The sequence below is a fragment of the Salvia splendens genome, chromosome 7 (genome assembly GCF_004379255.2).
Source record: "Salvia splendens isolate huo1 chromosome 7, SspV2, whole genome shotgun sequence".
Taxonomy (NCBI): domain Eukaryota; kingdom Viridiplantae; phylum Streptophyta; class Magnoliopsida; order Lamiales; family Lamiaceae; genus Salvia; species Salvia splendens.
This window is the reverse complement of record NC_056038.1, coordinates 7,771,755-7,784,102: the sequence shown is the minus strand read 5'-3', so window position 1 is coordinate 7,784,102 and position 12,348 is coordinate 7,771,755. Positions and strand designations below refer to the sequence as shown.

General features: G+C 40.8%; 2 protein-coding genes across 3 annotated transcripts; one reads left to right on the top strand and one right to left on the bottom strand.

Annotated features, from left to right (window-relative positions):
• Positions 1 to 312: 312 nt before the first annotated feature.
• Positions 313 to 2,803, top strand: LOC121810341 (protein FAR-RED IMPAIRED RESPONSE 1-like). The gene is made up of 2 exons (XM_042211133.1): positions 313 to 379; positions 549 to 2,803. The coding sequence occupies exons 1-2, from the start codon at positions 313 to 315 to the stop codon at positions 2,801 to 2,803; spliced, it is 2,322 nt and encodes a 773-aa protein (XP_042067067.1).
• Positions 2,804 to 4,378: 1,575 nt separating this feature from the next.
• Positions 4,379 to 8,153, bottom strand: LOC121742119 (auxin response factor 22-like). Of its 2 annotated transcripts, none has more exons than XM_042135154.1 (5): positions 7,826 to 8,153; positions 6,567 to 7,680; positions 5,059 to 5,945; positions 4,915 to 4,980; positions 4,379 to 4,739 (listed from the first exon to the last, which is right to left on the bottom strand). In XM_042135154.1, the coding sequence occupies exons 2-5, from the start codon at positions 7,614 to 7,616 to the stop codon at positions 4,658 to 4,660; spliced, it is 2,085 nt and encodes a 694-aa protein (XP_041991088.1). In that variant the 5' UTR covers positions 7,617 to 7,680; positions 7,826 to 8,153; the 3' UTR covers positions 4,379 to 4,657. The 2 variants fall into 2 exon arrangements, with proteins under 2 accessions (XP_041991088.1, XP_041991089.1); XM_042135155.1 differs by having other exon boundaries at positions 6,567 to 7,677.
• Between the last annotated feature and the right edge of the window lie 4,195 nt (positions 8,154 to 12,348).

The window sequence follows — 12,348 nt, the reverse complement described above, 5'->3', positions numbered from 1 at the left end:
GAATTTAATCATAATTCAAGTATTCAATAATCGAAGAAACGATGATTTTTCTAATATACTCCTAGACCAATATAAACAATTAAAAAATAAAAACTACTCCATGTAATAAAATTATTCAAATATAATCAATAAACAATGTTCATTGAAAAGCGGGCAAATAAAATCTGCTCCGCCTTCTACTTCCTTCCCGCCTTTTCTTTCTTTCACTATTACAGAAAGTTAAAACTCCATAACACACCCATTCTTATTTTTTTTTCTGGAATCTGCTAAATTTCTTCACAAGAAGTTTGTCTCTGGACAGTGAGGTGAGGAATGGCATCCCCAACAACTTCGACTCAAGATTATCATGCGAACCCGGAGACTCCACTTTCAACTGGTGGTAAGTTTATGGTTGTCGTTGTCATTAGTCTAAACTTTTATGTATGAAATAAGACACGGGATTGAATAATGAGTTTATGTGTTAGAAGTTTTATATGAAATGAGACACAAGATTATTCTGGTATTGTCCTCTTTGTTGCTAATGCAAAAACTTTTTTTTTAAATTATAGATGCTGTTAGAAGGGATATGATGCATGAACTTTTTGGATCTTCCGCCGAAAGCGAAAATAGCATGGAGCATGAAGTTATGAATGAAGACGATGGAGATTCCTATGAACTTTCAAACCAAATTGAAGAAGATGGAGATGAGAATATGGAGGATGAAGAAGATTTATTTGGAGCTGATAAGCATGCATGTGAAGAGTTGATGAAAAATGGGCCTCAATCTGGTTTAGAGTTTGAAAGTAGAGAACGGATCTTTGCAACATATCAAGCTTTTGCGAAGGTAAAGGGATTTAGTATTATAACAAGAACTGCACGTAGTGATAAGTATCTTTTGCTCTCATGCGGAAGGGCCCGAAAGCCAAATGCAAAGAAATACACTAAGAAAATCAATTGTCCTACTCGTTTGAATGCGATAAAACAGGACAACGGCAATTGGAAGATTTCAACATTTTGCAATGAGCATAACCACGATCTAGAGCCACAACTTTCTGAATTTATGCCGGCACATAGGCACCTGACAACTCATTTGAAGGTCCTTTTAGAGGCATATGACCGTGCAGGATCAAGGTTATGTAAGAGTGTAAGAACGATGGAAGTTCTTGCCGGCGGGCCATCTAATTTAGGAGCTTCGACGAGAGATTGCAGAAATCATGTTGACAAAATGCGGAGGCTAAGACTAGGAGATGGAGATGCTAATGCCATTCAAAAGATGTTTAAGAGGCTGCAGCAAAATGATAGAGACTTCTTTTATCTGATCGATATTGGTGATGATTCTAGACTTCGCCATGTCATGTGGATTCATCCGCGGAGTAGGGCTGCATACCAGGATTTCCACGACGTCGTGAGCTTTGACACGACTTATCTCGTCAATCAATACAATATGCCTTTTGGAACTGTTGTGGGGGTTAATCATCACCACCACTCCATTCTATTAGGATGTTGTCTATTGAGCGACGAGCGTGCAGAATCATTCAAATGGTTCTTTAGTAATTGGCTGGACGCAATGGGAGGTGTTCAACCGACGGCAATTTTGAGTGATCAAGATGAAAGCATTACGATCGCATTGAGAGAAGTATTGCCTGACAGTATCCACCGCTTCTGTTTGTGGCATATTGTTTCGAAGAGCTCCAAGAAATTCAGAGGTATCGCTAATTTTGAAATGGCTTGTTTAGATTTCAATCGAGTGATACATGGCAGTTTTAGTATTCCGGAATTTGAAAATAATTGGCTCGATTTTCAAGTTAAGTATAACTTACATGAAAATAGTTGGATAAAAAACTTATATGAAATAAGGCAAAGTTGGGTGCCAGTATACTCAAAGCACATCTTTTGGGCTGGCATGATGTCGACTCAAAGAAGTGAGTCAATGCATGCATTCTTCGATAATTACATCAATTCGAGGAGTACTTTGAAAATCTTTGTTGAGCAATATGAGATTTGTATCGTCGATAAGATTCGAAAAGAGCTTCAAGCTGAATATTCGACGAAGTGCAGGCCTATCACTTGTGTGTCAGAGTTTAAGTGGGAATCACAATTTGCTAAGGTATACACTAATAATATCATGGAGCTTCTTCAGAAACAAGTGAAAAAGATTTGGAATTGCAATCTCATTTTGTTGGAGTCAGATAGTAGCTCAATGGATAGATATGATATTACTGAGACACGTACATCGAGCAAGTATCCCTCTCCCAACGAGCTACATTTCATGGTTGAGCATCGGCCTGTTGGGGGCTATTTTGATTGCAATTGCAAGAAATTCGAGAACAAAGGTATTTTCTGCTGTCATATATTGAAGGTTTTGGTATTCAAAAAAATTGATCATGTCAGCGAAAGATATATTTTACGGCGATGGCGGAAGGATGTATATAGGCCACATTTTAGCATTTCTTTTGCGGGTGCATATCCACACATGTCCAAGGAGTATAAACAATTTCAAGAGATGGAACAAGAGTTTATAAAATGCAGCAATTTGGCAATCGATTCGGAGGAGAAAATCAGTTTTGTCAAAGATAAGTTCAAAGAAATTCAAAGAGATCTTAAGAGATGGAAACCTGCCGGCACAATTTCTCTTCGAAGCCAAAATACATCTGAAGCAATAGAAATTGATGCAGGTAATATTCCCATTTTAGATCCGGTTGTTGTCACTCGCAAAGGAAGGCCAAGGACTGCTCGATTTAAAGATCCAGCTGAAAATAGGAAAGGTCGTGGCCGTGGTCGTGGTCGAGGTCGAAGTGGAGTTCGTGGTCCTTCTGTAAGTTGATATTCCTATATTTTGTGTTATAACTATGTGGCATATGCATTATATTGCCACGAGTTTAGTTGGTGGTATGGAATTTGAAATAGTTACTTTGAGATTGTTCTGATATGCTTTGTTTAGTTTGACAGAAACAATTTATTTTGTCTTGGAAATCCATCTTGTGAAACATTTGTTTTTTCATATGTTATTGATATCAGAATTTAAGTAATTTGGTCTTGTTATCTTTGGAAGAATGTATCTAAAGTTTTATTATGTTCCTTTGAAGTGCTTGATGTTTTTTACATATGATTGATTTTTTCTGCATTATGAACTGACTCAAAACTAAGGGAATTAGTATTTGCTTACAATATACCATAATTTTATGTTCGTTAATCATTGTTGCCATTCAATATGAAGAATATCCTAAGTTTGGCTGTTTAATGGGAATGAACAAATTCATCCTTTTTTCATTGAATTTTGTTGGAAATGTGATGAAAACAAATTTTCATGTAAATTTAAAATTTTTCATCTACCGTATATGTTGATTCAAATAAATTTGCATATTTGAAATTGCAGATTTGATACATTGAAGTATTTAGGTATTTTGTATTTAAGGATAATTTAGTAATCAAATTATATTATAACCAATAACAAAATCAACGTGAACAAAACTGATTTAGGCATACAGAGTATTAAAATTTAGGGTTGTTATGTATTTACAGTTTATATATATTTATCTTTATTATAATAGAATACCACTTTTTTTAAAAATATTTTTGGTTTTATTACTATAAATTTTAACACTTTTAGTTATTTTGCTTAAATAAACTAAATCTTAGAGTATATAAATATATATGAATTGTTGCCATTGGTGTGGGAGAAGAAATGAGAGAGAGGGGAGAGCGAATAAATATGGATTTTTGCTGATAAAGTAGGAAAATTGTGGACGTGGTTGTTGCAATTTATGGGGAGAAGAAAATGGAAGTGAAGGAAAAATTGAAAAAATAACGCATGAAATAGAGATATAGATATGGATGATTGTGTTGGACAGTTGGCATTAACATCAATAATCATGGAAAGATGAAATGAGAGAGAGAGGGAAAACGAAGAAAAACAGGCGCCAATTTGGAAAGTTTTGTTATAAGGGCAACAAAGTAAATGCAATTACTATTGAATCGGACATTATAAATAAACCGGTTTTTTTATATTAAACCAGAATTTTGGTTGTCCAAATTTTGGTCACACAGTTTTATCGATTTAAATAAGCACCCAAATTGTTTTCTTTTGTTGGATCACTTTTTCTTTTCACAACTTTCAAACATTTCAATAATATACATTTACCTGCTTCAATTTTGGTTTGTCGGGATTGTCAAACACTAGAATTATGCCCCCCTTTAACTTAAAAAAAGGTTCTAATTGCCAAATTTATTAATAAAACAATAATTTAGAAATCACTATTGTTGGCTCTTTGGTTTATCTCTATGAAAATTTGAAGCCTACAAATCCAAAGAGAGGCAATTATGCTTAACACATCACCATTTTTGGATCACGAAAAAATAGAGATTCGGCTAGATAGAATATGATAATCATACAAATCAATCAAGCAAAAGGAAGAAATAGAGATATAGGTCAACGTATTACATAATAAGATCATAAAAATATAGCAGCCAACATAGTAGAGTTGATTGAGCTACATCATAAACACAGAATCCACACCATTGACTAGAATGATGTTATACACAACACACATTTAGCTAGAACTTCACATTATTGAAGTTTCCATTAACACATTGGACACGAAGACATTACTAGAACTAGAAATGTAGATGAACAAACCAGAGCCTCGCCTATTCTGCCATGGTTTTCAAGATGCTTCGACTAAGCGAATATGCTGAGGGCCCCTGCCTGGTTGGAGGAATCTAGTCCGCGTTCCGCGGTTGGCAAACCAGTAATAAATTTCCTTCAATACATAGTAAGAGATCTTTCAGTTTCGCCAGCTTCTTCCTTACTAGCATATATTATTATTGATTTTTCAATAAGACAAGAATAAGCAATCACCACAAATGCAATTAAATTAGACAACCTTAACAGATAACTACAGGTAAGAGATTTGTAAAAATAACAATTACAGGTACCTTTCGGTGTTGTTATTGCTTGGTTTCATAAGAATAGTCAATCTTTTGGCAGTCTTCATGAACTCACTGCAGTATCAAATTTAGCACAAACGTGTCAACGTATGAAAATTATAACATCAGGCCTATTGGAAAAGAGTATATTACCTGAATGGTTCATCTCCAGCTTGTTTGACAGCACCTGCTGCATCACGGTAGTACACATGGCTCAGCATTTCTGATCTTTCAAACCCAAACATTTCCTCAAGCCTTTTGTATAGCTCTTCATATGATCCGAGAACAGATAGATCAAGGGTTCGACCTACATCTTCAGACTCCAAGAACACCTTGCAATGACCAGTATCCAAGCTAAGATCAGATGCATTGTAGCCTTGTTTCCACAAGAACTGGCTATCAGAAAATTTATTTGGAAGATCTTCATGGTCAAGAGCAAAACTTCCATTCTTCCATTGTGTCCCACCAGAATTCTTTTCTTCTGTTACTTTAGAAGCCACTTCACTGGAGCAGTCATTAGCCATCTGCTGCTCAGTGAGGATTGTTTGACCAAAGAGTACAAACCGAGGTGTCTTGACGTCACCAGTTTTCTCTGAATTTTGAGTAGCAATTCCAATGCTTAATAGGCAAGATATATTTTCTTTACTATCCACATGACTCCTAGCCATCCTATTCGGAATTTTAGCATGAGGATCAAGTCGTAGGAAACTGGGTGGTAATAGTCCCATCTGCAGTTTGTTGCTGAGATGGAAATCCGACAATGGGATTCCCATTTGAGCATGCCTGGCTCCCTGTATGCCTGCAGTAATGTTGTCAGATAGACACAAGGGACTGCTTGGACCTAGGGGGGTGCCTGAAAACGACGGCATTGGAAATTGGCCGTCTAGTGAAAAGTCTGAGTGTTGCTGTAAACGCAACTTCTTTCTTGGTGGTGAGAAGGGCGATATATGGAGAATTGTTGGCATATTTGAGACCATCTCAACAAGCCAAGGGCTGACACATTTCACATTTTGCAATAGATCAGGTTCATCCCATGTTACCTGCCACATTTCGGTGCAAGAAGTAACGTGAGAACAAAAGGAAAGCAGAATAAGTCTGAATCAAGTTCGCAATCCTACAACTTTTTATTGTGCTTGGATGAAGTAACAGTTATAGCAAGGAGTAAAGAACAGCTGAATGAAAGAACAGAAACTATAGTTGCAGAATCTACATGAAAATAGCAGCCTCATTATATCAACTCCCGAGTGTATTAGTTGACTTTTTGATCAGATGCCACTGATGCTATAGCATGTTGGAGAATAGCCAAGATCGTAATGAGCATGTGATTCCAGAAGAAATGATTGCAAATACTACTAATTAAAAGTTAACAGATCCATTACGTTAGGGAAAAGAAAACAAATGTTCTATCATATGCAACATATTTTTAGCATGATTTTCAAACAAGTTTTGATACTTTTTTTATCAAGGTTCAAGCATGATAAATCTAGTTCTAACTGAACTCCGAAAACATAACATGAAGATTACTAGCAGCTAAGACACAATGCAGTTGAATAAAAAAGCAAATGATCATTTGGACAAAATCCAATGGAATAAGATATAGGAAAAACATAAAGGCTGTCTATTATATTTTCAATTTAAAACAATAAGGAGCTGTGAATCACCTGAAGCAGTCTCCACGGAGAATTAGGCCAACGGAGGGGGTCAACAACTTGAACAGAAGCAATAGTTCCCATAAACCAGCTAATCCGAGAGGAGTCCTCAGTTTCAAATGGCATCTTGAACCTCATTCCAGCACACCACTGTACCCTCATGGCGGCACTGACAGATGACTCCCTCACACAGAACTCCGGCGTGCTCGCCCGCGGATAATAGACCACCTCAAAAGGCTGGCCGTTAGCAGCCAGGAAAGTGGCCTCAACAACCGACTCAGGCCTCACTTTCCCCTTTTCTCTCATATTCCCACTACCAACTCTGTGCATCAGCCTGCTCTCATCCTCCTTCAAAAACGACGAGAAACCAAAACTCCCTGCACCACCGGAGTTCCACCCGGACGAGGGCTCACCCCCAACTCCACTCCTCTTAGCCCTCCGAATTCCCACACAAAGATCCCCGTTCTCGGCCCTCAGAAACACAATTGAATCCCCGGCCACGAGCTTCTTCTGATTCACAAAAGTACTCCATCCAGTAGTCAGCAAATGCCTCCTCGGCGTCCCTCGGTAGATGTGGCGAAACTTCCATGTATCGCCGTGAACATCCTTGGCAATCACATTCTGCACGGGAGGATCCGCTGAGTAATCCAATCGAGGGAAAATCGTCTCAGCGCAGTAACGAGGAACGGAGAATCCCCCACCGTTGTTAGCATCGGACTGCGTCAGCGTCTTCGCGAACGAAGTAGGTTTCTCATTAGACGCAGATCCGTTGTTTCCCAGAACTCCACCGTCATCGAAGCCATGCTCGTTTTTCCCCACCGGAATCAGCCTAATCTTTCCATAAACCTCGTCGGTGTCAGGGTCGGCCAAATATTTCACCGCGGCCACACGGCAGAGGATCATCGGCGGGAATTTCGGCAAAGCGCCGAAATCGACAGAAGTGAGCGTGTGCTCCGCGTGTCCCTGCGGGAAATAGAAGACCTTCGAGTTCGCCGGCGGCATTTGAACCATGCCACCAGCGCATGCGTGCCACAGCTCGGAGTCCAAGCTCCTCTCCCCCATCTCAACCGAGAAGTGCAATTTCCTCGTTTAATTAAACTGATTTCACAATCCTGTTCAATAACTGCTGCAAGTAATTCAAACAGATGAACAAATCAGGTGCAAATCAATAAAATTGAATAATTCACTCCACAAGGAAAAATGACAAGATCTAAAGCAACCACATCTTAAAACCGAAGCTGTTCATCCAATACTGATATTAGTATACTGACCTCCACGAATTTCTCACACCAATTGCGTGTAAAACGCACACAGTGTCTGTTTATGGATTTTTTGTGAGCTGAGAAGAGAAATCAATGAAATAAAAAGATCCACAACCGTTGATCCCGGATTCGACGATACAAGAGGCGAGTGATTCACGAATCTGGCCCCGAGAAAGTAGAAAAAAACAAAAGAAATGTGACTAGGAACATCACCAAAACATGGCCCGGTAAATCGTTGATTCTCTCAGAGCTAAAACGACGGCGTCTGAGAAGGATACAAAGGTAAAGTTGGAAGGAGAGAGAGCAGTGTGTGGGGTGACAGGGATTTATGGTTGGTTTTGTAGTTATCGTCCATCTTTTTTTTCTCTCTCTCTGTGTACTAATAATCTCATACCATCCACAGTCCGACGGATGTCCCTGCGGACATCCCGACGGAATTCCCAAAAAACCTCATGCCACGTCACAACCCACTGCACTGCCACGTTATAAGGACATCACATTGCACAATGGCGGACATCCCAAGGACATCTCGACAGACATCCGACAATAATAAAAATTCATCAAATTAAATAATTTACGGAATTAAATAAAAAAATAAAAAGTACATTTCATTAAATAAAAAAAATAAAAATAAATACATTTCAACAAAAAAAAAAGTCTAAACAAATTACATTCTAAATATCAACGACTACCCATCTGCGTCCATATCTCTTCAATAATATCGTTCTGGAGTCGAATATGAGTTTGTCGTTGGCTCATATCGGCAAATGCACGGACTCGATCCGCCTCTCAATGGGGTATCCCCATACGTATATTGGCGGTGGCCACGCCGTGGCTTGGACCGGCAGCATCAACATCATCATTGGCCCAATCAGTCAGTACTGGACCTTTATCTTCGACAATCATGTTGTGCATGATAATACATGCGTACATGATATCAGCGATGCTGTCAATATACCACAACCGTGATGGACCCTTCACTGCCGCCCATCGAGCCTGGAGCGTACCAAATGCCCGCTCCACATCCTTGCTCGCTGCCTCCTGACGACCCGCAAAATAGACCTTCTTTTCTTCTGTGGGGCATCTGATCGTCTTCACAAAGACAGGCCACATAGGGTATATCTCATCCGCCAAATAATAGCCCATGTTGTGCTGGTTGCCGTTGGCGACGAAACTGACGGCCGGACCAACATCCATACACCCAACACTCACTACCACTACCACTAACCATTATGGATATATAAAAGAAACGTAGAGAGAGAAACTCGTTAAAACAAGTGGTGCGAATGAAATGAAGTTCAACGAGCCGTATATATAGAGTTTTTTTTAAATGAAAAATCGGGACGTCCGCCGGGAACCCGCAATGGCGGACGTGACGACGGACGTCGTCGGAATGCCGCGGAACTCCGGTGTCCGCGGCGGATGTCCGTATCCGTCCTTCCGTGCCTAATGGCGGACGTCCCGCACGCCGAGACGGCCGCCGTTGTGGAGGCTCTCAACGAACCAGCCAATAGGGACAATTACATTAATTGCCTTTTTATTTAATTCCACACTTAATAATGCGCTCCTATTAGAAATTTATTTTTTTCTGTCCTTTTTTCTTTAAGCTTTTTGGGATTTATATACAGTTTAGCTCCTTTAATTACCGGATTTCCTATAAACTACAAATATTTTCGGGGAAGGAAAATTGAATATTCAAAAAAAGGGTTAAGGAGTAGTTGAGAAAATAGCGGGAGATATCGCGAGATATTAGGACACAGGCTTTAGACTGATGCTAGCAAACTGTACGGGATCTGAGCGGACCGGTCATTTTAGTGAGATGACAGATATAACCCTGGGGCCTTCAAAATTCTCTTTGTCCATTGCTTGCTTTTCACCATAGTTAAAACTGACTACACTAGACACACAGTTTCCACTTTTGGCTCAATCAATCCACTCCTATTTTCAAATGTTAAATTATACCCCCAATAACTTTACTTTTCAGTTGTGATGTCATTATAAAATTTAAATGTCGAGTTATACCGTAATTTCTTTCCAATTAATTCATGTACTTCAAATCATGCTCAGTCTGTTCCGAGTTACCATTAAAAAATTGATATATAAAGATTAAATTAAGAGAAAATAAAGTGGGAGAAATAAAAAAAAGAGTAAATAATTTTTTTGTAAAAAAAGAAATGACTTCAAATCAACTAATTTGGAACAATCTAAAATGATATACGACTCGACTAATTTAACTAACATCCAAAGCCCGTTCAACATCATTCTTTGTCGCCTCAAGTCTTTGAGCAAGATGCTCTCTTTGAGTTAGTCGGACATATGATTGATTTCACGAACACCAGTCATCGTGAATAAATCTCATCAAGCAAGTAGTCACTCATAATGTATCGTCAACAAATAGTTGGTGTTTTAACATCACATACCTCATTAAATAGAAGTGACTGGTTTAAGACACTGGTATCATTGTTCAACCAAGTGACGCTATAAATCCATAAAGTTAGTCGGCAACGTCTTCATGAAAAACGTTGGATGCATATCCTTATATATGTTGGTGTAGGCACCACTTTTATGCTACGGGGCATGAAGGTATTTGTCAAATAGGTCTCGTGAACCGTTGTATGCAGGCTGCCCAATCGTGGCATGCACTTTCAGGCCATCCACAACGCTGTTCCTATACCGTTCCTTAAACCACTATTTGAGGGCCCCACTGTACTTTTTTACTCCATTCCTTAACTAAGGAACGGAACCTGCAACCCTCCTTTCATTAACCATTCCTTAACCGTTCCTTAAATTACTATTCATTCAATTTCATTTTTTTTTATTTCCAACCCAATTCACACTTTAATAAAAAAACAAACACACTTTATTAAAAAACACATAACATTAAAAAAAAATCAACTTAAACTTAAAAAAAAATAAAAAAAGCACACAATTAAAATCCTAAAAAAATAAAAATACAAAATAAAAAACACACAATTAAACGTGGGAAAATAAAAAAACTACTCCGCCGGCGAATCATCCTCCGGAGGCGGTCGAGGTTGAGGGGGAGTCGGAAGGCCAAGTTGTGCTGCCATATACACAATTCCGTTCCACCAGGCCGTGAATTGGGCGTACGAGAAGCGGGAAGTGTCCGCCATTGTGGCGGTCATGTACGCCACCATAAGTGTGTCCGAGCCTCCCCGCGAGCCCGATCCCGAGGCCGACTGGCTTGATTCGCCTCGGCCCTTCCTCGCTCTAGCCGCCTTCGTCCCTTGCGGCCGACGGCGCCCACGGCTGGATCCCCCGTATTCGTCGGGCGTTGGATCCCCCGTACCCCCAAACACCTGTGGTTCACACTCGCTGGCCTCACCGGTGTCACCAGACGAGTAGTTGCCGCTCGCCGTGTGCTTCGTGCGCTTTGAGGTTGAGCCCGAGCTCGAGCGGACACCGCCGGCCCACCTTTCCTCGTCCTTGACGAGCTGCCAAATATCAACATATTTGAACTGTAGACCGGTGTCCTGGTAGAAGACGCGCAAAGCCGCCCTCAGAATGTCAGCGCCCGAAGCTCCGCTTTGGTAGTTCGCCGCTTCGGCCGAGTAGATGCCGCAAAATTTTTTGACCTGTGCGTCGACTCGGCCAAAGTGAGCACAGAGCATTGTATATTTGCGCTTCCGGGCCCCTTTCGCGCTTAGTCTGGTGGTAGACATCACGGACCTTTTCCCAGAAGCACTTGGCGGCTTGTTGGTTCCCGACGATGGGATCGTACGAGACGGTGAGCCAGGCGGTGTACACCGCCTTAGTTTCTTCGTTGTTGTACGGATGCCGGCCCAGATCCTCCAGTTCCTCCTCTTCCTCCTCCTCCTCTGGTGCCTCAGACGCAGCCCTAGAGCTTCCACCGCCTCAGCTTCCTCCCTGGGTGGGTTCAACGGGGATATCCTCCCGAATCTAGGACAAACCCTGAGAAAGCCGCGAGCCGGGTGGTCGAGCGTAGGCATCCACATCGAAAGTGGGTGGTTGGTACCCACCCGGCGTCGCCGACCCCTGGGTGCCCGGCGTCGACGACCCGAAACCACCAAGTGTGTTGTACATGGTCTCCCAATCGCCGAACGAGTTGAGATCCCACCCACCGGAGCCGCTACCGCCGTAATTCCCGTCGCCGGACATTTTGTGAAGGAGATTGAAATAGAAATTGGAGAGGAATTGATGTTGGTTTAGGAAGAGTAGATGTGTAGTTGTGTGTGAAATGTAATAAATTAGGTGTATTTATAGAATAAGAAAATAAAAATAAAAATAAAAAAATTAAAAAAAAATTAAAAAAACGGTAATATGATCGTTTAAAAAAAATTTTAAAAAATTTATTTAAAAAAAATTAATTATTGCGTCATCGCTGACGTGTCCCACTCGCGGGCCGGCGAGTGGGAAGCACGCACGAAGCGGGGAGCGCCACGTCGCCCCAGCGCGTGGCGGCACAAGCCGTGCCGCGTTCCGTGCCGTTGGCACGTGGAACGGAATGGGAACGGAATGGTGCGCCGCAACGCGTTCCGCGGTGAAACCGT

Excerpts from the sequence above, each read along its gene's own strand:
- LOC121810341 (XM_042211133.1), top strand. The coding sequence starts at position 313 with ATGGCATCCCCAACAACTTCGACTCAAGATTATCATGCGAACCCGGAG. Across the intron at positions 380-548 it reads GACTCCACTTTCAACTGGTG|ATGCTGTTAGAAGGGATATG; the intron begins GTAAGTTTATGG and ends TTTAAATTATAG.
- LOC121742119 (XM_042135154.1), bottom strand. The coding sequence starts at position 7,616 with ATGGGGGAGAGGAGCTTGGACTCCGAGCTGTGGCACGCATGCGCTGGT. Across the intron at positions 5,946-6,566 it reads CTCCGTGGAGACTGCTTCAG|GTAACATGGGATGAACCTGA; the intron begins GTGATTCACAGC and ends GAAATGTGGCAG. Across the intron at positions 4,981-5,058 it reads GCTGGAGATGAACCATTCAG|TGAGTTCATGAAGACTGCCA; the intron begins GTAATATACTCT and ends TTGATACTGCAG.